This window comes from Coturnix japonica, chromosome 19, assembly GCF_054131305.1.
Source record: "Coturnix japonica strain WE chromosome 19, WE-NBRP24, whole genome shotgun sequence".
In the NCBI taxonomy this organism is placed as follows: domain Eukaryota; kingdom Metazoa; phylum Chordata; class Aves; order Galliformes; family Phasianidae; genus Coturnix; species Coturnix japonica.
This window is the reverse complement of record NC_140681.1, coordinates 8,329,913-8,356,109: the sequence shown is the minus strand read 5'-3', so window position 1 is coordinate 8,356,109 and position 26,197 is coordinate 8,329,913. Positions and strand designations below refer to the sequence as shown.

At 41.5% G+C, this 26,197-nt stretch overlaps 1 protein-coding gene across 2 annotated transcripts in view; it reads right to left on the bottom strand.

Annotated features, from left to right (window-relative positions):
* The window catches only part of CDH4 (cadherin 4), a 400,908-nt gene extending 375,098 nt beyond the window's left edge, over positions 1-25,810 (bottom strand). For both annotated transcript variants that reach the window (XM_015881672.2, XM_085519661.1), the window contains exons 1-2: positions 25,608-25,810; positions 23,722-23,833 (exon numbers count right to left, since the gene is read on the bottom strand). In XM_015881672.2, coding sequence (XP_015737158.2) covers positions 23,722-23,833; positions 25,608-25,661 — 166 coding nt within the window. In that variant the 5' untranslated portion in view covers positions 25,662-25,810. The remainder of the gene's footprint in view (positions 1-23,721; positions 23,834-25,607) is intronic.
* Positions 25,811-26,197: the final 387 nt, after the last annotated feature.

Sequence of the window (26,197 nt, the reverse complement as noted above, 5' to 3'; positions counted from 1 at the left end):
GAAGTGATCATTAGTCTATACCTCTCTTCAAATAATTATGTTTGGTTCAGCAAGCTTTGAGATCTTTGAATGAAAGCTGCTATAAGTAGTGCTAAGCAATTTTCTCTCCCTCAAAGTAAAATGAAGCTGCTAGCTTTTCGTGTCTCTTTAGGCCCCTTATTACTCGCCATTTCCCCTTAGCAATCTTCTCATTCCAAATAGTGACATTCTGGCAGCCCAGCTATTTTCAGAAACTATTATCTAAGTCTGAGATTGCGAACTTTTTGGTAGTATTTTTTTAAGCAGCCCATCTCACTACCTAAACTTCAGCAAACTTGGAACTAGATTCAGAGTAACAACTCCACCTACCATCTTTTGGCCAAAAACAAAGAGTTAATTTCTAATGTTGTCTTCTCATTCAAGCCATTTCCTGAAGTACAGCTCTAGATCTAAGAGTGACTTTGGTAGTTCAGCCTCAATTTTCTGAGCTTTTTAGAAAAGCTTGACAATTTTTTCCTAACATTAAATAACCCATTCTCTGGGTGCTCAAGTTCATGAGGGTTTTTAGATGCCTGCTGCTGATTCCAAGATGCTCTAAATTGAGCATTCACAGGAAAGTCTTAAGAATTTCACCCTTCGATTTATTCCCATGAGAGCCCTGGGACCCAAATTGCTTTCAAGGCTGGAACTGTCTGTAAGGTTTATTCCTCCTTCAAGATACCCAGTAACTAAGAGCATTAAGGAACTTCTATCCATATGGGTTTTATATTGCAAAATGCATTATACAAATGTAGCTGAAAGCAAAAGGAATTTTGTTATGGACTTTACTAGTTTATGCTCAGTTACAGTCCGGAGTCTCAATCATTCCCCTCTTCTGGCCTTATCCTTCAGTTTACCAACACGCTGCCAGAATAAAAGCAACAATATTGGAAATATTAAACATAGAACATAACCGAAACATTGAATTTTCATAAACACACCAAGAGGCATCCAAGAGGCCAATCATTCAACAACTAACTGTCATACTACATGGAAATAGGCAGGGTGAGAACTGCAAACAAATTATAATTGTCTGGACTCCTGTTTAACAGACTAGTGAGCCTTATAATTAGTAACACAATCACTTTAAGACAAACATACTATATAAAATAATGGCTCTTCAGCATTGCACAGCATATTCACATTAACGATACTTTTTATGCTTTATTAATTAGCTTAGTGCTTTATCAACGTTTGGAATTCTCAACCTCAGTAATCTGTGCTCTCCATTGACTGGAGAATTTCATTCTTGATTCAAACTACATGTGAGAGTAGAAAAGAACTTCCATCTAGTTCTCACATAGCTTTAAGACCAACCTGTAGCGATGCTGATTGCACAGGACAATTGATCAATAAAATTCATGTATTTCAGTCCTTGCCTTCTAACATTCCCCCAGTATCCCTAATTGATCTCTGCTGGCTAATCCTCAACCCAGTTGCTCACTGACATGAAAGTGACTGGCCAGCACTGAAAGGTGTTATGGCCACGTCTACTTAAAAATGATTCAGAACGCTGGAGAAGTTTTTTTCTGATATTTAACCACAAGTGCTAAACTGTATTTCTATTACTCAAACCATAAGGCAAAGGATGTTTCACTGACCACCTGCCAGAGTTAATAAGATCACCCATTCAAGTGTTACTTGCACATTTTAAGAGTGCTTCCTGAAATTCCACATTTAGACACATTATGCAGGGAGAAAAACCAAGAAAGAAATGGACCACCACCTGAGATGCAGAAAAGAATGCTTGGATGGGAAGGCAGAAGTGGGGCAAATCAGCGCCAGGACAGGTACTTCCCAATAGAGCTCCCAGAACAGGAATAGGAGAAGCAGAGATGCCCTGTTAATCACTGACAAGCAGAATAGGAAAGAAATAAAAACTCACCATGTGCTACAGACACTTCAGAGAACAGAAACAAAGTCCAGTGACCACATCACATTAAAGATCCACAACTGCATCAGAAGAATTTACTAATGGAAGTAATTTTACTCGAAGAGCTCTCATAAGATTAAGTAGAAATCATAAGTTTCAGTGAATCTCCACAGAGAAGCAGAAAATTACATTTTAAAACACTGCATAAATGTAAAGGATTTATGTGTGATACTGAGGCCCTTAACACAGGGTCTCCTATGCACAGAGGCCATAGCACACAGCTGCAGGACTCACAGCACTGGGCTCTGGAAGACAACCTCTCCTGGAAGAAGGGGTTATTACAATCATTGATTTCAGATAATTAAACTGATTGAAACAAATATATATTTTTACATATGGACTAGCCAGTAAATTCATCTGTGGCATTAATACAGCTAAAAACAATCTTCAACTCACAGTTTTTGTTACTAGAATGATGTCAGAAACGAACAGCAAGCTTTTCTTAAAGCTAGAGACCAATGCTTAGCTGACTATTAGGATGACATTCATTAAAGAAATACTCTTCACAAGAGGCTCATCGCTAGCAGGTGCTTCTGCCCTATTTATCTAAGCAAAGACAAACACTTTATCCACCACCCAGACTATAAAATGCAGGTGCTCACAAAGAATTTTTTTTTTAAATATATGAAAAAAATACATGTTTTCTACCTCTATTTTGCTCTCCCATCTAAAATGCGAAAACAATTTACCTGCTTCCAGTCTCTGGCTATGACGACTGTGTTTTCACTTCATCTAAATGCAAGTGAATAATCTCGGTCACGGCTACTGAGATAAAAGCTAAAAGAATTCATCTGTTGTTCCGCACAGCCACAAGATGTTGGTGACACCGGTAATGCCAGGAATGCGACTGCATGCTGCAAATACAATCAGCTTCATTTGCAGACCCTACACAACAGCCTCCCAAAACCACTTTATTCATTTTTGTAATAATCAGACCAGTTTTCTGGACAAATATATAATGTCATAAGAACAGATCTATACTGACAACCAAGGCCAACTGCATAATGCTTGTCTAAGTGGCAATGAGATTCATTAATTAGGTTGCTGCTTTAGAGTGTTGTTCCCCTGCAGCTATAATCTACTCAAGGGTCTTTTCAATAGTATTGAATAGATGAAGCAATTACTAAGCAAAAATCCACTAACCAGTGGCCAGTGTCAGACTCCTCAGGCCATACTTTCAAAGCCTATATATTTACTTGCATGACTGATTGAATTTGGAGGAAAAAAAGTAAAGCAAACAAAAATCCCCCAGTGAGACAGTCTGTGTGTTCGTCATGTTTAGGGGCGTGATCTTCAAGAGAAAGCTTCCAACTCGCAGACACAGTACTGCAGACTCAATTAAGATCAGAAGAGCTACCTATAGGATACCTGGCTGCCCAACTGCACACGAAAATCAGGTGCTTTGGAATCTAAAGGCACATAATTACTCCTCACAATTAATGGCAAGCAGAGTATTATCTACAGTTATTTGCCTTCTTTATTGACATCAGTATAAGCAACCTGTAAAAACCATAAGATCTTGAGTCCAGCTGAGCATGCCCTGTTCCACCACTTCACTTCACTTGCACACTACTTACTGCTTCAGCCCAGTAGTATTTCTGTCAAGTGACATATCCCTGAGCACTGGAGTTAAATAAACACAGCCCAAATATTTTGGCTTTACTGTAAACACGTGCAAAGATTTTCTTCCTGTGAATTTTGTTTGTTTGTTTGTTTTTCCTCCTTGTTGCTGCTTGGGTTAGCACTGTTTGTAGCACACATCATTGAAGCTGGGAACAACTGTAGAAGTGCTTCTAGAACGTTGTGAAAGTTGAGGGTGTCTGAACTCGAACTGATCTTCCATCCAGCATGAAACCTTCCATAAATGTCAAGAAATATCTTAAAGACTGGAAATACTTGACTGGATGCAGGTGAGGAACAGATGGACCTCTGTAATTTACCCATCAACGAGTAAAGATGAAGCCATCTGCTATTCACAGACTATGCTTTGCTATTCTTTGCAAGCAAAGAGGGGAACACTGGGTTTTTTTTCCATGGTTTTATTTCATCATTGCTGTTACTGTTCTGGGTTGATTTTCTTTGTTTGTTTGTTGTTTCTTTTTTGAAGTCCTCTGAACCAGACACAGTGCTGCTATAAAGCTCTATGCACCAATTCATTTGTTATTAGGAATTCACAATGCGGAAGTGCCATGCCATAACTCTTATCCTTAAATAAAACTTTTAGCTTCTGCTCTTGACCTCCAAATTTAGAGAGGTCCATATATGGCAGAAAAACATGCATGCATAAACTACATCATTTCTTGTCCCAGAAATAGAGAAAGCTCAGCCTGCAAGAGTTTCCCTTAAGGTCATGGCAACACAACTGCTAAAATGAAGTTAACGTCATGATGTAAACTATCACTGAAACCCAGTGGACACTCAACTAAGTCCTCCTGAATTATTTTTCCTTTGTTTGGTCTGTTTTCAGGCATGCCTTGGAGCAGAACTACACATGCTTCACTACCAAACATTCATCTAGCTAGGCAAAAATGGAAGAAAGGAAAAAAAATGAAGTTGCTAAATCCTTTAAATGGAGACAAATTTCAAAGATCAGCCCTAACAGCCAAGCTCTGGCCAGTTCAACGATACTAAAGTGGGGCCCGCTGTTAAATATTCTCTTCATTCTTGGCAGATGTTTGTATCTGATAGTACACCCACTCCTTCCAGATGCCTTCATCATACCTAAAAACCTTATGTGACCACAGACACTGCAACAGAAATGGACTCAAAGACACAAATGAAAAACTACTTCAAAGTAATCCTCACAGAAACAGCACACCCAACTCATGAACTGTAATTCAGAATAAATTAGCTACTGACAAACGCAGGTGAGGGACACACATAGTAGGAAATGATTCATGCTAATGGGACTTCCACGTTCGATAAAAGTATGTCTAGGCAGGTGATCAGATAGGCTATCATTCTGACGCTTTGTTCTTTTAAGTAGGCAGCGCTGCTTTCTGTAATGAGCCAGAACATTCACATTCGAATTCCACGTCTATGAAGCAATCCTTTCATTCCCTCATGTAGAAGAAGAATGAAAAGAAACAAAGAAATCAGCTGGTTCCTGACTAAAGATTCTCAGATCAAGTTATTAAGCTGAGAACAGAATAAAATTACACCAATGGCTGACAGTACATAAGAGCCCACATTGGCTTTCTGGTTATCTTGCATCATGATTAAAGCAGGTTTCTTTATGTCTCCTTGGAGTAGTATGGCCCACTTTTTCAGGACCACAAAGAGTGACCCCAAGCCCCTTCCATGCATCTGCCTCAGTGCTGTGGGTCAGCTCCAGTCAACTGCCCCTGCCTCTATCCAGTGTGGGCCACTGCTGCTTCCCACCTGGCTACACACAAACATACACTGGGCATCTCTCTGCTACTATTTATTTTCCATTTACCTACCTACAACACTAAATAATCCTCTCAATTAATCAAAGTTTGCCTTCCTTTTTCTTCCCCACAAACCTTTCCTGAAAAAGTCCTTTAAAAAAATCACAGCAAAAGTTTCTGGACTGATGTTCTTATCAACCTGCTCTAGCACAATTCTGATCAAGAGATAGGCCAGTTACCCAACTACATCTCCTATTTTATTAATCACCTGGTTCAAGACACAAGTTTGAAGCTTCCATATCTGGCCAGCATTCCATTCCTGATGCTTTATAAACTCAGTGAACCTAATTTTCCCATCCTATCTCAAAGATTGTTTGCATTTTAATTAAAGATACGGTAGCAGATATAGAGGAAGACAAAGACATTGCAAGCCAATGTAAGCCAGTATGTGTAGGCACATCAAATAGATGTATTCTTAACACTTAAGACATCTTTCTATTTTACCTAACTGTCATCACTTGTGCATCTGAAAGCAATCAGGATCGTTAATATCTGAAAGACTTTTGTCAGCACTTCACCACCACCTATGCAAAAACCCTCGTTCTATGACAGAGAATATAAATCTGTATTTGAGGAAATGGTTACAAGCAGGATTCATAGCTGCTCGTCTATCAACTTCAATCATGGAGACTTAAGAAATACATTCTACCACATTTTGATTTCACTTGGTTATTTTATATTTTTTTAAAAAAAGGAAGTGAATAAAGATACAGGCAGATAATCTAACTAGCACCAACACCTTGTTTCCTAAAGCTTCCAACAAACTTCAGAAGTCTGTTACCCAGTATTATGATTACCAGCCCCAAACTACTAATTTTCCTCTTCCATTCATACAAGAAAGTGAGCCTTTAACACCCATATCATCCTTCCCCTCCCACATGGAAGGGGCAAGTGCTCCTGAAGCCGATGTGCAGCAGCACCCCTGCTTCTTTCACCAGCCCCTCAGGTTCAACAAGGTCAGTGAGTTATATTTGGCCAACGCACATCTGTTAGCAGGAAGCTCAAGGGTTAAAGTGTATTTGGTTTCACCTGATAGTTTCTTCCAATGGTAGGTTCCCCAGCTGTTAGAAAATTACCCCAGGATTCTCACTCAACTTTGAGTACTTAGCTTTTTACCCAACTCCTGTTATTCCCTTCTCTGGTACAGAGTGAAAGGACAATAATCACCAAGACGAGCAGCAACAACCCCAGCAGATCAGCAGGATTTCACGACAAAAAGTTTCTTACATGTGACTAAGCACGTCAAAAGGAATAATGACAAACTTTACCAGGGAACAAAAGACATCATCATCGCAATGCCTTCAGCCTGGAGCACGGGGTGACAGAGCCTTCACAGTACTGAGCACGTGTGATAACTGAAGTCTAAAAACATCTCACAGGCAGCTGAAATACCAATTTCTATTGAAGCAACATATTGAATTACTACCGATCACACATAAAGAGTGATTAGAGTAACACTTATGTGTTTTGTTGTTGGACTTTTAGCTTTGTTTTTGATTAAGAGCCATAGAATTTTGGTTTTGTATTTGATTAAAGGCCACACAATTGTAACCTACAGAAGCCAGAAAGATTATTCATCTAATGTCTTCTCAGGAAGACTGCTTCTCCAGTGCTAATAAGGGAATTTAATCAGATAGACAGAACTTGACAGCAATCCTTTTCCAATACATTTAGTATTGAAACAGGTCTGGGCCATCCAAGATGTACAAAGGAAATCCATTATTCAAGTTAATGGAGAAAAAGGTCTGAAATTTTTACTATCCAAGATGTAAGCTCTTGCTTTTCCAATATCACTTGTGATATAAATCACGGCCACAAACAATTACATCAGTAGCTCTGATGAAACCTCTGTTACAAACGCATCATGTGCCGTAAAATGTTAGTAGACCTGACTTTGCCCTTAGCAAAGGAAGCCTCAGAGATCTCCTGGAGAGTGGCCCAGGGCTGCCTCCATTGGGTACATCAGGACCTGAGCATCAAGGGGCACCCAGAGCCCTGAGATGGAGTGACCACGCCTGAGGTCGCAGCACTAACATGGAGCAATACAACCACTTTCAGGGTATTCAAAATAGAAAAGGATGTGTGTATGCATGAAGTATGTAGCAAATAAATACACGAAGGTTTGTACTTCCCAAAATTGTGCAGGGAACAAGCCTGCCATCAGGCTGATGAAACACTTGAGATAAAATAGTGTAATCAATAGCACCACTGTACATTTAAAAACAGCAAGCCCAACACGATCAATTTGTATCGCAGTGAACTACAGTAACAGAAATCTGCAACTACAATGAACTAACTTAATGATAATTTATCAAGTGCTCACATTTCAACTACTGTTGCTCATGACAAAATGAAGACTGTGTAAAAAATAATGTCATGAGTCAACATGGCATTTGACTGAAGAGAAAAGACCCATATCATTAAAATTTTAAGTAAGCCTTCATTAAATAAAATACATGGAATTAGCTCCTACAGAAGAATTTAATTAGTTAACACATGCAGGTTAAATTCACAACCTGCCATTGTGGATTTTTAAGTCAGTCATTTTCTTAAGGCTCTGTCATAAGAAGGATTTTTTCCGTTGTTATTATTTCTGTAATACTGATTGAAACCACCGTTCCTTTATGAAAAGGACAAAGTATCCCTTGCAAACAGTGAGAAACATTTCCATTGCCTCGTTAAGGCAATTTCAATCATTTTATGCACCTTAATCAAGTCAGAGATATGCTTCAGCATTTCAGAGAGAAAAACCTCAGCAGCTGCAGAGACGGGGAGGGACAACAGATCCTTAAGCAGAAAAGAGGAATTACCAGTTATCTGGCTGGAAATGAAACCTCTGGGAAGCCCCATCTGCAGCCTCAGTCATTACAAATCACAACAATTATGTGAGCTCTCAGCCCATAAATAAAATTTCAGTACCTACGAAGAGCTGCAATACTGTAATGTCCACAATACAAAAACATTGCCAGCTCATTCTGCGAAGCTTCAGGCTACTTGTAGCACCAGGAGAAGATGAATCAATAAAATGTTATCAGTAAAACAGTTTGATTCCTGCGCCGTTAAGCGCATGGCCACTTCTATACTTCAATCCCCTCGGGTCAATATAATTTTGCACAGTTAGCCAGTTCTCAGCAGGGAAATGATACTGGTGGATATTTCAGATATTCTAGACCACTTATTTCTACATGGGGGATTAAGAAAAAGAAAATCACATTTTTTTCTATCTGCTTCAAAAACTTGGATCTTTAGCACAGCCTCACATGCGAGGGCTTTCTTACCTCAGCTCCAGTAACGTCAGCTGCCCTGAACAGCTCACCAGTACAATCCTATGTGTCCTATCCACCCAGCACTGAAAAAAGAAGCTTGGAAAGTAAAGCAAGTAAAACCTGGATTTGGGCTTTCACCTAAAGTAAATCTGAGGCATAAAATGTCATTTTTCCCTACTTCAGAAAAATAGGCACACTTAAACAAATTCAAAAATAAATTCTGATAGGTTTCTCTCATGAAAGAAGAGCAAGTGCCACCAAGACAGACTGCGAGCCTACCTCCAAAGTTGAGGAAGCAGTAATTGCCATCACCAACCGACTCCTGTATTCTGGAGAGGGAACATTCACAAAGAAGCTTTCTCAGACAAGTCCACTTTCCTTGATTTAATTTGACAACATCCTAATGAAACAGTATAATCCTATTATGGGACCAGTCATGGGCACCACAAAGTGACAGACAACCAACTTCAGCAAGGCAGGATCGTTTCCACAAAATGGAAGACGACCTCATTTTGCTACCAATTACATCTTATCCATTTCCTCCTTTTTTCCCCATAATAACTTGCCCAACACAAAAGAGGCTAAGAAATACCGGTCCAGTCAAAGGCAAAAAGACTGCTTACTCCTGTAGTCAGATTTTAAAAAGAAATGTTTAATTAACTAAAATGTCCAAATAATCCATTGTCCTGCTGGTGCTCTTTTAAAGCACTGATTTCCTTAAATACATAAATAATATCAGAAATAAGAGGGGCAGCACATATGAAGTACAATTCCCTTACCACGCATCTCTTATTAGGAAAGAACACAAATGGATTTCTATTATTAGATTTCAGTAGTTAAAAAGTTAGCAGGAAGGGTCTAATTGTTAAGAAACAAAGCACACATTTACAAGAAGGCAAAGCTGTGCTAACTCAGAATTTCTTCTGTTTTGTTGCATCACCACAACTTTAACTTTCTTTGGCAAAAATTCCATCATTGCAAATTCTCAGATAGTAAAACTTCAGTGATCTCCGTACTCTGCTTTGCACCTAAATAATGAACTAAACTGTCAAGGATATGTACAGGAGGAAGCCTTTCTATTTTACTAGAAGACTATGCTCAGAAAAATCCAGTGGCATCAATACTTCTTTTATTATTATTCTTTCAAACTTTCAAAAATCAAATAACTTTCCTGAGCTCGACTAGAGACTCCTGAATAGAAATTCCACTGAGGAAAGAAGTTTTAGATTAACAGCACAATACATTCAGAAATCAATAGATAAACCCTTTGCTCAGCCACACTCCCGATAATGAGACTGGAGCTTGGTCTTAGAAAACAGGGCAAACTGCTCTGAAACAACTTTCCTTATCTGTCATTTTTTTTTGCTTTGGAACTGAAACCAGTAATACAAACCTTGTTTCTGCACTGCACTCAGGGAATTATTGTAATGAAAGAATATTCTGACTGGATAATGCTTTTTAATTGTAAAAATCCATCTTTTAAGTTATAACCAGGAGGGGGAATTCTGTTTGCTGAAGCTATGTGGACAATTCTGAAACACCATTAGATAACCACAAGTATGGCCTGCCCCTTACAGCCTGAAAACAATGTGAATAGATACTCAAATTTGGGAGAGGAGATGATGTGAAACTCTTAAACCTATTGAGAAAATTCTGTAAGCCTGGTCCCAGCTTCACTTGAAAGTCTGGATTAAACCACATACACTTAAAATACTCTTCATGCTGGAAGCATGATGGCTTTTACTTTGATTCATTTGATCTCTTCTCCCCTCATTCACTGTTACTTCCTCCATTCAGCAATACAGAAAGCTGCTTGGGTTGATTATTAAAGAACTCACAGTATTTATTATCCTGTAATTCTGTAACACAAAACTAAAGAAACGTTGCCATGACAAACAAATACAGTGGAGTTTTTATACCAACCTGATCCCCATGATATCCTTTTATTCAATTAACTGAACCTTATTTTATTATGTATCAACTAGAAAATCAAAATATTTTCAGTACTGCAGGCGTTAGCCTCATAAAGAGACAGATGAATCTAAAAATCCTCTGCAGTGAAGCAGAAGAGCTTTGCATGCAGCCAGATCTCTCAGATGCCATGGACTGGGATACCATGTTATAAGACTGTAAAACCATGGCCTGTGGCTGCAGTCCAGCCTGCAGAGTAATTTAATCTAGCTCACAAAGAAATGAGGAAAATGGCCTCTGCTGTGCTGAATCAGCAGTGCTGGAAGCCGTGCCACCCTCTATCATTTAGTAAGAGAAAGCTTTGTTCATAGTGCCAACTCTGTGTAGAGCATCTATTGGGTAAAAGAAAAGACCAGCAGGAATATTATGTGCCAGATTTTCAGTAGATGTAAGTCAGAATAGTTCCAATGACTTGGAGTTGCACTGATTTACATCATTTCAGGATTATAAGGATTTACATCCTCTGAAAGTTTCTCTTCTGTTTTTGTCTTTTAATTAAAAGAACAGTGTAGGCTTGGCAGTATTATGAGTCTTCAGCAGACCAAGATTTGGAAAGGAAAGTTTTGTAAAGCTCAAGAAAAGGAAATAAACCTTTTCGTAGTTTAAAAAGACTAAATTAAAATTCACAAGACTTACATAAGTTGAGCTATCCATGAGTAATATACATAAATACAGACTTCTTCCCTTCAGAGCAACCTAAACAATGGCAAAAAAATAAAACAGCAGTAGAATGAAAGCTTTGTCCATTCAACCTGATTATAGATCATGAAAATCTATCAGCACAGATGTTATCGCTATTTATGAGTCACAACTCAGGGCCAAAACAAATGCCTTGTATTACTTCATTTTACTTTTTCCTTCTAACCGTAAGTGCCAAAAAAGTGACTGCCATGGGAATTAGGAAAAAGCACATGACTGCAAAGAAGCAGGGGGTATTGCTTGTCAGGAAGCAAGCCAACTGGGGCAGAGTTTGGACTGCTGTGATTTCTAAATAAACTCATAACTACTACATCAGGTCTCAGTGATCTCAGAGCAGCTTCTGTTGCTTATTTGCTCACCTGTCAAGTAAAGCTCGGTAATAAAATAAAAAAGCTCTCTGCCCAAGACTGACTGTGCCTTACAAATGTGCACATATATCATTTATTTTCCTCAGCAGAACTGCAGGTGACCACGATAAGGAAATAACAGAAAAAAAAGTGAGAATCATTCTGGTACATGAGCTCCTGAGATGGGCAACAGATGTATGTTTGAGGCTGAAAGCAAACAGATCCTTTAGGCATAGCCATGTGAAAAATGACATACAGTTGCTCCTCAGGCTATTTCTGTGGCACAATGACCCACTCCAAAGCCAGCTGAGCCTTCAGAAATGCTTCAGATCAGGCTTAAAAAAAAAACCACACAAACATCCAGAATGCTACTCAGTAGTGCAACTTGGCCAGCATGTTACACAATAACAAAAAATAAATAAATAAAACACAGAAAAACCTCAAACTGTTTCAAAAGCCCCATAACTAGAAAAGAGCTTAAAACAAAACAAGCCTACACTCAAGAAAAGCTGCCCCACACAACCAGCTCTTTTTCAGCATTCAGATCCCAGCAGGTGAATATTGAGCCTCCTGTTTCCAACGAGTCCTATTTAAGTGTTCTGCAAAGGCTCCTGCAACTTTAGAAGCATTAAATTTTATAACTCCTGAGATATTTATTAGCTGGGGAGGTACTTAAATGACATTCATCAGATATTAACTCTCTTGGAGCACACATTACTGATTTGGGTAGATAACCTTGAGCTTGGTTTTATTTATTTCTATGATAAGTCACCCTAGAACAGTAGGTTCTTGGAACGAGCATCACCTATGCATTCCTCTTGGAGGTGTGGTTACATATATCTTAGTCAGAAACCATTCACAAAGGATCCCAGTGCAGAAATCTTGTCTTCTCCTCATATCTCAGCAACATTTGTCACTTCGAGTTGTCCAGGCACACCAGGAACCAGAGAGGAGGCCGCCCATCACTCAGCATTTCACATCTATCAGTGCCCCCTCTTCACTTATTAGCTTTTATTTTAGGAAGCAATGCCAGTTCAGGGATGTTAAATCCTCCAGTTGCATTGTGAAAAGATGATCCTGCTGCATTAACAGAACTTAGCTTTGTCATCATGTCTCCCAAGGCAATGAAACTTATATTATGAAGGTAAAACCAGCTGTGCTACTACTGCTCAATTCTGCTGCTATTTAGTGGGATACAACCAACTTCATACCACAATTCACAGTAGAAAAAGAAAAAAAAAAGAAAAAAAACAACTTTGCTTGATTGAAAACATGAAAAAAAATTATTCCAGTCAAATGCATTGTCTGCACTGAGCTTTGATAAAACATCACAGTTAATTCACCACTCACAGAAATCCCTGGACAGACTCAGGCAATGGGAATTCACATATCAGCTCAGCATTAAACCTATTAAACCTCTACTTGATGTCAAACACAGACCCAATGTTTCTGACTGCCCCATACAGTCCCCCTGTTGGGGTCTGTAGTAAGGAGGAATCAAACCTATGTGTACAACGAGAACATCTTGCTCATCATCGGCTATAGCAACCAATCCTTGAACTTTCAATTACATTTCCAATGACTCCAGGCAAACAAAACAAAAATCTTTTAGTAAACTTTGCACAGAGATCATCAATCCACTACCCAGTTATTTGAACAAGCATCTACAGTGATCTCTAGGTCACTAAACTTCTCCTGATGAGCATTTGAACACAGTATCAAGAAATCCTTGGGTGAAATCCAAACGTTTTCAATTGTCATCAACCTTGAAGAATTCATCACATGAAACCTTACCATGACCTATGCTTTCTCTTTTTTCCAAACAACTGAATACATCTTTCTTCATCCCCAACGACCAAAAAACAAAAGGACGTGAAATCAACTGACAAAAATCTTCATAAAAAGAAAGAATGCATTAAGAAAAAGAAAGCAAGCAAGCTTTCTGGAGATGAGCGAAACAGTTGTGTAATTTTGTAAACCTTCTGTTTTCAAGGAAGCTGTGCAACCAGCCAGCAATAATCAGTCTCTTGCATGACAAGCATACAAGACATGAAATGATGACTTTTTTTGATTCCTCAAGGAACATCTTTTACTGGGGGGCAATACTCTCTAAATGTTTTTCCATCTGGAGATCCACTGGCCCTACTCTCTTTCAGCCCATTAAGCAAAATGGTCCAGATCCAGATCTTGCCAGCAGAGAAAGTTTCCACCCCCAGCACAAAGATTAACGAGAAGTTACTTTAAAAATAAAAATCAGAGTTATGGCAGCAGAAATTCAATGATATCACTAAATAGTAGAATATTAAAATACGGGCTGTGCCTTCTAACAAACTTTATGAATAGTATTGTTTAGATTTAGCTGTGTTCCTACAGACCCCAAACAAACAACTTCAAGATATAAAAGACTAAATAGAAAGCTCTACTGTCACCTTAGATATTTCAGTGACTATAACCAGAGCGTAAGTTTTGATGGTTCATGGCCAAAGCAGAAGGATCTATCATGAACTCTCCAACAGTCTGTTCTGAACTAGTTTTGCTCAATGCTCTTATTAACAGCACAGATAAAGGAATGCGGCATATGTTTGTTACATCCGTGAACATCATGGAAATGGCACAACTGCAGCACTGTTGAAGGTCAAAACAACCCTAAGTCAGAGATCAGAATTAATAAAAAGAAGAAAAAAAAATAGAATTCAAGCGAAGAAGAGCAAGGTAACCCAATTCAGAAGGATTAATCAACAGTACACATAGAAAATAACTGGGTAGGCAGGAGTTCTCCAAAAAATTGATGTGGGAGGTTATAACAGATCACAAGCTGAATGTGAGTCAACAGTGTAACACTGTAAAAAAAAAAAAAAAAAAAAAAAATTAAAAAAATAAAATCAATCCTCATATAGTTGAAGTAAATTGGAGTATTGGCCAGGTGAATAACCCTCCTGCCTAGTCAGCACAGCCAGACTTGGCACAGCCACACCACCCTGGGGCACCATGCTGAGCACGATGCTATGAGCTCAGAGGAGGGCACAATGCATGGAAAGGCACAAGTGAGTGGCTCAGCCAACAGAAGCCGAGAAAACATTTTAAATGTGTTGGAAAGAAAACCAACACTAAAGCAGCAACTGTTCTCTGGTGAATAAGACAAATAGCAACAGGTTTTAACTGCAAGAGACCTTCAGTTTGAAAATAAAGAAAAAGAGGAAAGCCAGACATTGCTTGGCTGTGGTCCCCAGGACTGGACCTGCAAAAGCAGCATGCATTCCTCCAGCCATCCTGCTGTTTGTCCACAAAGCTCCATCAAACTGATAGCGATGAGCATGAGGGGTTCGCTAACACCACAGACAGCTCTCTGAAATCAGTGAGACTTCCTGAAAGAGTCCTGCTGCCAGAAGGAACTGCAGGGCAGGGCTGATTTATAGTGAGTCACCTGTTAACGACTACCTTGACCATACCAGAAAGAAACAGGTTATTAAATTTTATGCTTTAGATTAGCTCCTATTTGCAGTTATTCAAGTGCAACATTTCTGTATTTTCTGACATCTTCTCAAGCTCACTTGTTGATGTTTTCTCTTCAAAAACCAAGAATCCAAATATCATGCAGCTTCTCCTGACTCACACTGAGTAAAGCACATTTGTTTCGCCAACCTGCCTTTTATCATTCCCCAGATTGACTGAGGGATACATAGTTTTCTGTGGAACAATTTTTGTAATCTTGACTATTTATCTTCGGATAATTGCTACATTCATAATCATTTTCAAGACAATTTTGCTTCATAAGGATTGGAATTGCTACTAGACAAAGTCAGTCTAACAAAATTTTAGACTGGAAGCACTTTTTGTGACTAATCTACAAACTGCTACAAAACTGTGATTTATAATAGGCATAGTAATAGCCTTAATGATTGCAGTGCTGCCGGGTATCCATGAAACACACAGATTGGCTCATTTCAAAGCAGAAAGGGCATTTTTTTCTGCATCATGGGTGGCCCATACATATCTTCAGGGTCCTTGGAGGAGCATCCAACATTCCCACTGCGCGTTCCACATACCGGCTGCTATTACCATGCTAATGTTAATAGGCTGTAGTATATGTGACCCTCTGAGCAGCAGCATAACTAGCAGACTACTGAATTACTGCCACTGGCTCTCTATTACAAAATGCTGGCAAGCAGGCAAAGCAAAAATAATTAAAATTTCGCATTGGAAGGGAGCAGAAAGCAGGAATCTAAACAGGCTGGTGGAGAGAGTCTGAAGCCTGGGGTCATAAGGCACAGGGCAGCAAAAGCAACTGCAAATCTCCATTTCCAATGACAGGGCAGCCCATATGCCAGAACATTTGCTGCTCCTCTCTCCCTCTGTGCAATTACAATTCGAAATTAATAAATAAATTAGCGACAATGAATGTAAGCAAGAAGAATCACAAAGCCTGTGGCAAAATGAAATCTTGTTCTACCCAACTATTTTTTATGTTGCAGGAAAACTCACTTGGGGAAGATTCTGCTGAAAGAAGTGAGGCAGCCAGTACTAATGACAAATATTTTGGGAAAACAGAAACTCCATATGTTCCACATTTATTCTACTAAAAATAAAGAGGAAATCAAGAGCTTTTTGAATTTAAGTGTAACATTTCCTTATGCCGGGAGACAAACCGTGCCTGAGTTAAGTCTGGACATTAATGGAAGCAAACAGCAGAATAGTGGTCCCTGGTGTTTCAATTATAGTCTCTTTAGAAGTTATGCTTCCAAGAAGTTACAGAAATACCATTTCCCTATAAGGATTTTTTTTTTTTTCCTGGCAGACTGTTGCCATGTTTTTATTTAAAGTTATTTGATCTCCACTTGCAGAAAATCTCTATTCATCACTAATTTTTCATACATTCACCACTCACACAATCCTGAGAGCAACCCACCACAGGGCAGCAAGGCATGGCCACAGACTGCAGGGCTCAGAGCATCTTCAGGCACAGACACTGCAACCCCCCGAGCTGCTGGCTCCATGTTTGACAGCCCTGACACCAAAGAAGCTATTTCTCACTGATAAATAGAATTTCTTGCATTTCTGTTTGTGCCTATTTCCTTCTGCCCTTTCTCCATGCACAGCTGACTGCTGCCTAGTCCCGTCATCCCATGAAGCATTTACACCTAATGCTAACATCTCCCTGAGACTTCTCCAGGATAAACAGCCCTAGCTCTCTTAGCCTCTCTTTTCAGAAATGCTAATAAAAATATTTTTAAATGAAATACCAAAATATCACTGTATTCTGGGCAGTAACATCTGATGACACCAAAAGCCAATGGCATTTCTTAACATAGCCCCAAAAAGACAAACCTTAGAGGGGGGTCATTTAAGCACCAGAAGGAAAATTGAACATGAAATAAGATTCTATTCAAATCCTTCAACTAATGCACAGAAAGTCTGCATACACTAAAAATAGGTATGGATTGAGTCCATCCGTCCAGCATGAATTCCCACTGCAGTGTTCAGGCGTATTCAGGAACAGGCTTTAGGAGAAACTGAGACCAGAGTCCCTGCTAAAGGCTCCTCTTAATTTCCTCGTCAAACTATTCCAAACCTGGAGTCCCAAAACACAAATAGTGACCATTATTCTTCAATCATTGCCTTCTCATCTTTGTTCTTACTACTACATTTACATAGATGTACAAAGTAGGGCATTTTGTTCAGTTCACTTCTGCAGGAACGGAATTAATTCTGAATATACCTCTACCCTCAAATGGAAGAGAAACAACCTTCATTTCCAAACTCAAATTCATTCTATTATACAGAAAAAAAAAAATAAATTAAAAAGTAGATTTCTAATTAAATCCTATCTTCTGTACTTTGAATCTCTTCTTACCCTTTAAATGAGACTTTTAAGTACAATCTAAATCATGCCAGCATTCTACGGGCTGTGCATAGTCCAAGGTGCTGCAGAACTAAGCACTTCACAATCCTCAGTCTGCAGTGAAATAAGGTATCTCCAGAAAAATATTATACTCGTTTTCCAAGAGAAAATTAAGGAGGCTTGCATATGAATATCAATGGAATTAGGCGATGAGAACTGGCATTAGGGCAAAGAAAATAAAGCAATATTTCGCTGCTGGAATAAATAAAAATTACTTACCAAATATGAAAAACAAAACTTCCATAATGCTTTCAGCATCTGCTCAGTGAGATCAGAGCTCACGAGCCCTGTCAGCAGCAGGCGGTTTTCAAACACAGAAGTGACTCTCAAATTAACATTTTCTAACCTTAACAGACCTTGCTTTATTGGTTTGGACTACAAAACAACAGGTATTTCTCAATAAACAACACATTTACACTGATCCAGGCATGGCTTACTTCCTAATACCCTAAGAAAAAAAAGGATTATTTACTAGAAATGGTTTCATTTTCTTCCTTAATATATAGATAGTTATTTGTTCAGGGTGCCCAATTTGAAGCAACTCCATTTTTCAAGAGACAAAATTCTTCCTCTACCTAATAAAGAAAAAAAGAAGAGAAGCTCTGAGTCTGTTTTTGGAGAGACAGATTTATTCAGATAAAAATCAGTTGCTTTCCCAGAATGCAGAAAGAAGTAATTTTACTTGGGTTTGAGGAATTTGGTTCAAAGCTCTGAACTAGAAAGCAATATATCCAGTTATTAAACAGTGTAAGGGGATTAACTCTACAGAGTGCTATTGACTACTCTGGTCTCATTAACTGGCATTTTATTTAGATAAAAACGTCAACTTCAACATCAAATTTCTGTGCCAGCAGTTAGATATGAAGAAGAATGTTGAAAAATGAATATGCATCAGCAGTTACCTGAATCTATGGGGGTTTTTCCTATGGCCTCCCCTGCAGCTTGTGACTGAAACTGAGTTTGATTTGCATTGAGAGGAACTGCATTTGGGTGAAGTTGTCCTGTGGAATGGGAGAAGAGTTTGCTTGCACAAACCTAACACAGAGAGCTGTGTTATTAACTCTGTTAACTCCAAGGAATGAAAAAGGGTTATGGGTAGAGATCTGGATTCCCTACTTTCCGATTTGATTATGGAACTGTAAAGCTAATTATGTGTATGATAACTCTTGTGGCTGCTTTTCATGCAGAACCACAGACCAGAAAATAATGAAAACAGGAAGGGAAAGGCTCCTTTTGAGCCCTGAACAACTTGCAGAAGGCACTGGGTATGTCAGCAGGCTGCAGCAAGGTGTCCATGCTGTAACACACCAAGCAACCAAGAAGCCCAGCAGAACTCCAGAACAAACCCAGCATCCCTCATGATTCTTGCTTCCTAAGAACACCCAGACAGCCCCAGAGGGTGCTCAGAATATGGAATAAATGGCAGGCAAGCACCTATGGATTCTTTAGACTCTACTCACAAAAGAAGTGGGAAACCATGCACATAAAAGGGCAGATGTCCCCATTAGCCAATTCACATACTGCAGATACACATTATCTGTCAATAGCTCCAGTAGATCCCAGGGAACTTACTAGGATATCTATTACTGTAGGTGCTTAGCAAACCATCTGCATTTCTCCTAGACCTGAATCAGTCTTTCTGTAGGGGTCAAACACCACGTATGCAGCAGTATTTTGTGGCTGGCTGGCTACTTTCAAGCAGAGCTGTCAGTACACTGCCCTAACACAATCCATGGGGTACATTCAGTTTCCTGCATTGTCTTAACCACATATGCAGTGCAAAAGCAGGTACAGTACATATCCCTATGTGAATATTCCCTACGTGAATTACTAGCAACCAGCCTCAAAAGCAGCTTGCAAAGGTTTGTTCAGGTTGCACCAGCTCCCCTTATTTGTATTTCAATTGAATGTTTGTTTGCACACTGCCATAGGAATACCAGGGTGTTTGCTCTATCCCTTATGTGTTTTCTAAACATTCACAGCCTAAATCCAACTGTTGGAGGTGGCAGTGACTGAACAGTGGAGGTTCTGAAGCTTCTGAGGGGAGAACAAAAAGCTTCAGCCACAAAGAACATCCTTCTTTAAAGACCCAGCTGAGAGGTGGCTCCATGTAGAATTCATTTGGAAAATAAAAGAGACAGTTATTTCAGTAAAGTCTCCATGTTTTACTTGTTTGTAAACAAGAAGTGTGACAGTGTTGCATTTGCCTGGAGTTTGGCTACCTTTGTTTTCACACACAGGCTGAAAGCAGCACAAGCTGGTGCAGCTCATTCGGACTGCAGCATGGAAACAAACTGTGCTTCCACACGCTCCTACCCAAATGCAGCTGCCCACACAAGAAGAGTTATCCTGCTACATTGGTACAGGCACTATTTCAGATGGGCAACAGAGCCATGAATCACTACAGATGAAGAAACGCAAAGGAAAAACAACAAAAAAAAGAGGGCTGTATGACTCCACTGCATACAATATCTCTTGGCTGTATAGAAGGCTATGAGATACACACATCAGTAAATGGGGGTTACCTGCGTCTCTGGAAGGTGACCAAGAATAACTGCAATGGCACTAGGCTGGACAAACAATGCCATTAACACCCACTGACAGTTGGCAGCCTCACCAATTAAAATCGAACTTCTCATTGTTGAAGTTGTCATTTTTGGAGTCTTTAATCTTAGAAAGACAATCCGGATCAGGAGTGTCAGCCCGCTTTGTACAACCACTCCATGGACCACCTTCAGCACCCTGCTCTTCGTGGCTCTTTCCCTATAAGGCCACCTGCCCATCACTCCCATTCACCTGAGACTCAGCTCTGGGACACAACCCAGAGTCAGTCCTGAGCTGCTCTCAGTGCAGCACATCGTGTCAGTGCTCCCCACCTCTAGGAGCAATATTCTCACAGCTTCAAATCCATGTTAATAATTAACAAAGAGGAAAAATCTACCTGAGCTGTAATTGTCCTCTGTCATAGAGCAGCTCTGAGATTTTTTTTTCCTAAGGCTAAGGAAGAAAACAACCAACCATCCTATTTTAAACATTATCATGCATCAGTGATAAACACCCAGTTTATTATCCTCTAAACAAAAACAAAGAAAAATAAATGGGTTTTACTCTGCTAGCTAACATTACGAGCTGCAAGGATGGCACTTCTGAGGAAGGTACAGGCTCCATGAATTAACTCAGCTAATACCCCATCATCAGGATACAATGTTTGGCAGTGATGTGTAGTATGTGGTATTTGTGGTCCTATTGGGGAAAACTATTTTAAGTCTAATTAACATGAATTTTTTAGAATGCAAATGCTTTTCATTTATACATAAAACAAAATGCCATGACATTTCTCCCATTCATTTATCATAAACAAGTTAATTACTGTGTAACAAATAGCTCCTGCTAGAAACTGTATGTTTTGAGGATGTTAAAGAGCTGACTCAGGCAAATAAGATGCACCACAACGTAGTAGTTAATAGCTTATGGCATACTTATAATAAAACAATGACTCTGTAAAAGCTCTTGTTGTCAAATTAAGACTAAGCTGTTTCCATTGGAATAAGTCAATTATAAGCAGCCATGATCTGTTTAACTCAATTCAAACCTAGAGTACTTTAGGCACTTACTCACCACCCTGCTACAATTAGAGCTGGTTAATACCAAGCTCAAAAAGGAAAGCCGTTGTAGGACAAGAGTGTATCCTCCAACCACCCAGCAGCTGTGATCTCAGCACCTGGAGCTGACCACCTGCATCAGGTCTGCCCAAACAATGATTTGGCCAAGGATGAACCCATACTCAAGCACTGCAAACTGTCCCCCCTTCTTCTTTCCCAGGGTCAAAATGGCTTCTACACAGCACACAGATATGGGATTTACCCAAGGGAATCCCCTGAGAGCAATTTAAACTACGTATACTCCCTTCTCCCCAAACCCATGAAATGCCCATCAGGTGAATCCCTACCTGCTGTTTTGTATTTTTCAGTGCAAACAGCCCCACTTGGCCTGAAGATGAATTACTGAATGCTGATGAATAAGATGGTGGTAGCTGGCAGCAAAGCTTTGCGTGGTAAGATGGTGTGAAACAGTACATATGTCAATCTATCAAACATGTTAATGTAAGCAATCTGAACCCGTTTTTGGTCTGATCTATTGTACAATACTTCACCCAGATGGAAGAATGAGATAAACATTTTATGCCTCAGACATATCAAGTGTTAGGAAGTAAAATTAAACCAAAACTGGAAAACTACCAATTTTACATGCTAGAATATATATAAAGAACAACACAAGCACCAAGAAGGATTTTATGCAGCAGATTTTTCTCACCCATTATCCCACAAGTTAATTAGATATATTTGTTTCCTCTGATAAACAGCAGCATGTATTTGGCTGCTGATTTGAAGGTGTAAAGATGATGGCTCACTTATTAGCAAACACAGCATTTGCACTTTTTTCCCCCCTCCCTTTCTCCTTCAGTGGACAAAATTCCTACAAATCACATCACCGGGGACAGTGCAACCAGGACACAATTCTTACAGCAGCTCAATATCTGGGGGGCGGTTCATCCCCAAATGAGCAGCAGTTTCACCATGATGAGTGTAAAATTACAACTGGACCCTAAGGATAAAAATTAACGTTCATTAAATATATTTTTTTCATTCAAATCAACTTGACAGCCTAAATATAACGCCACATTTAAAGGCGGTCACTTGCAACCAAAACGAAGTGACAGCCACTCTGCTGCCTTCAGTCAGTGCTGAACAGACCCGCTTCCATCCCTACCACCCACCTACACAAACATGCACTGCAACATATAAAGCACTAAACACAAAAAAATAGTTCTCCAAGCAAGTGGATTAAAGACATGATCTTCTAGACTTTGGAGGACACTGTGTATCAGATGACTTTCAAAGCTAAGAAGTGTGAAAGTACTCAGTTCACAGAGTGGCCTGGAAGGCCTTGCAACTTATAGTATGGGAAAAATTGCTATTAAACATGTAAACGTTTGGTTCCACGCCTCTAATATTTACTGTTCTGTTTTACTCCCGGGTTTGTCTGCATCCAGCCCTCTAGCTGGCTATCTTTCAAACAACAAATAAATTCCCCAACATCTCCCAGCTGATGCCAGGCCAGTCAAGAGAATTCCTGAACAGCAAAACAAAAGACAGTCAGGCTTAGAAACAAAACTGATTGCCAACTCATGTAGAGAGAAAACATCCAGCCCTGGATTCCACTGAAGCCAGAAAGAATACAGCTCTCCATCTCCCTAGAAATCAAAGTAACAGAGCAGGTGGTGGCTGTGCAGGAAACCAGCTTTCTGGCAGAGGAGTGTGCATGAGAGTAAATGTGCTCAGGAGAAAATAGCAAAGGGTTTGCAATCCTTCGTGCAGGGTATCAGAACCTGTTGTGCTCTCCATTCCTACAGCATACTGTGTTTTTAGAACTGCTGTAGCATCCACTAGTGGCTGGCGATTAAACTTAAGGAGGGGGCTGGGAGGGGGATGGGATTTTGATCTTCAAGAAAAACAATGATTTTCTGCATCATGCAAATACAAAGTTTAATTATTTTTTAACTTGAAAGGGAGACAGATCAATACACGGGAAAATCTATTGTTATTTGGATTACGAAGATGTCTCAGAGTTTACAGTCACAAAAGCGGTTATAATCCTCCAATTACTATAAAGCTAATTGGTAGTTTCTTCCTGCCCATGTTTTCATGTTGTCAGTGGGGCAGTAACGAAAATGAATGCCACATTTGTGAACAGAATGTCTGTAGGCTTGTTTACCACATTTCCAACAACAACGTCTGCTTTATCATGCATTTCAAAGCACAGATAATTTAAGGATCTCCGAATTCCACACGTAAAAATACATTCTAAAATATCAAATGTAGAGTCCCTTCAGACAGGGTGGGAGTGGGAGACTTAAAAGCAAAGTGCTGACCTCGCATAGCACAGGCGAGCGATACACCTGAAGCAGACAACACGTGAACTTGGAGTGATTCATCTGTATTCAAAACTGTGCTCACGTAAACCACTTAGTGTTTCATCCTCCTACAAACATAATTCTGCAGACAATTTCACCATCACAACCAGCATCTGTAAGTCTCCTTTCACCTCCCCAAGTACAGTTATTGCAGCGTCTATTAAAGCATTTTATTCCACTTACCTTTGAGTAGCTTCTGCCCTTCCATGATGTTCTGGGAGACGAACGCTGTGTAGTCTTCTTCTGAAAAGCCAGGCTTGCATGTGGGTCTAACTGTAAGATCCCCATTGAGTGCCTGCAAAATCAAAGAAGAAAAACACACACCATGACTTTTGAGGTTTGGTACAACGCTCTGTGCACAGTGATGAAGTGCTTAGCACAGGCAAACCCGGACAGTAAAGCAGCGTGCAAGTAGAAACCATCTATGCTAAAGTGCCTGTCTGTTGGCATGGATCCATACTGTAGCTGCAAAAATAAAACGGGCCAGAAACTAGTTGCCTGACTACAACAGAAAGCATTGTTCGTAGGAAGGCTGGATACTGGGCACTGTCAGAAGAGGGGAGGAAACAAAGAGCAGCAATTCATCAAGCGAGCAGTGCTCACCCCGGAGCCACGCAAAGGCCCGATGTTGCAACATCCAGATCACCGAGTCTTGCTATTAAGAACAAGGGTGCAACCCAGGGTGGGAGGAGGATCCCCAAAGCTCGCGCTGCCCCAGGAGACTGCAGCCCACCACAGCCCCCTCCTTCCCTGCAGCAGCCACGCGGCCGCTGCCTTCACACCACCAGGCTCAGCTCGTGCCCCAGCTGCAGGGGAGGCGGAGGGACGCCAACCTAAATGTAACAGTGCCATCTAATAGTGCAGCTCCGCGCACGACCTGCCAGCATCCAGGGGCAGCACCCGGCTGAGCGCTCAGCTGCTCCGTCCCAACTTTGTGCAATGCTGCAAGAAGCGCCGTTTGCTTATGGGAGCAAATCAGCGCAGCCGTTGGGACGGAGCAAGCGGTCCTAGAGCAGAGGGTCTCGCTGAAAGCATGTGAACGGGCTATTTGCACGCGGCAAGTGCACGGTGATCGATGCATATGCAAGTGCTGGTGACAAGAGATTTTGTTTCTGGTTGTGTTGAGCTTGCCGTGGCGCGGTTGAGCCCCGGTCCAGCAGCGGTGCAGCCTAAAAACTGGAGCATCACTGCTCCGGGAAGCAGCGACTCCGGGCACACACCTGGCTCTGCGCTTCCCTCAACACCCGCGGGCAATGCCGCATTACAGACACACAGAGGGAAGGGTCCTTTCGGTGCGGCTTAGCAAGCAGAACGCAAGGCAGCGGACTCCGCCAGAAGCCCCTTCTCGGGAGGCGGATGGCAGCGGCCGCACGGGAAGAGCCAGAAAGCCGCGGCTCCGCGAGCTTTGCCCGGCGCTGGCAAGATGTTGCAATTAAGAAACATTTCCGCGGGGCTGGCTGAAGATAAAAGGCTCCCAGTCCGAAATCGCCCCATTACTACAGCCGCTCTCCCTACACGCGAGCACAGCGGCTCAGACGTGGGACAGCAGCAGCAGCAGCAGCAGCAGCGGGAGCTCCGCGCAGCACCGAGCGCTGCGGCCACGCGCGGGCACTGGCGGTGGAGCTGCGGGAAGCGCTTTGGCGATAGGGGGAATATATAGAGATCTATAAAAGAAAAAGCAGACAACTTTTGCAGCCCGTCAGCCCCTCAGCACGGCTCGGCCCCTCGGGATGGTTTTGCGGGCGGGCGGACGGAATAAAAGTTGGAGCCGGCGAAGCAGGGCGGCGGTGCAGCCGGGACGAGCCGCGACCCCGAAGTTTGCCCGGCGGTTTTTAAGGGGAACGGGGGGGACGAGTTTGAACGGCACCATCGAGACACCGGATTTCAAGCGAATAATAATTAACAGTAACCGTAATAAAAGGAGAAAAGGGAAAAGCCGCAGAGAGCTGCGGGAACGCGGCTCCGCTCCCACACCCGAAGTTACCGAGGCTGTCGGGGAGCGGGTGCAGCATCGTGGGGCTCCGGGCTACTGCCCCCTCCCTCCCACCCGCCGGTGCCGCCCCACTTACCGCCGCTGAGCCCCAGATGAGCAGCACCAGCAGCAGCCGCGAGCCGGTCCTCATCGCCCCGGCGGCGCCCGCCCGCCGGGCCGTGGCGGTGCACTCGGCCGCCCCGTGCCGCGCTACGTGGGGACAACGACGACAGCCACGCACTCTCTCTCGTCCCACTCCCACCGCTGCCGCTGCTGCTGCTGCTGCTCAGTGCCGGCTCCGGGCTGCAGGTGAAGCGCCCGCCGCGCGCCGCCGATAACAAGCTCCGCCCCATCGCCCCGCGGCGCGCGGGCACGAGCCGCCTTAAAGGGACAGAACCGCCCCACTGCCACGAGGGGCTGAGGGAAGGGGGGGGATGGTGATGGTGATGGTGATGGTGATGGTGATGGTGATGGTGATGGTGATGGTGATGGTGATGGTGATGGTGATGGTGATGGTGATGGTGATGGTGATGGTGATGGTGATGGTGATGGTGATGGTGATGATGATGGGGATGGGGATGGGGATGGTGATGGGGGGGGGGGGGGGAGTTGGCAGAAAAACCAGCATAGTGAGGTGAAAAAAAAAACAAACCAGCACGTTTAAAGGATGGATGTACTTAGTGAGGG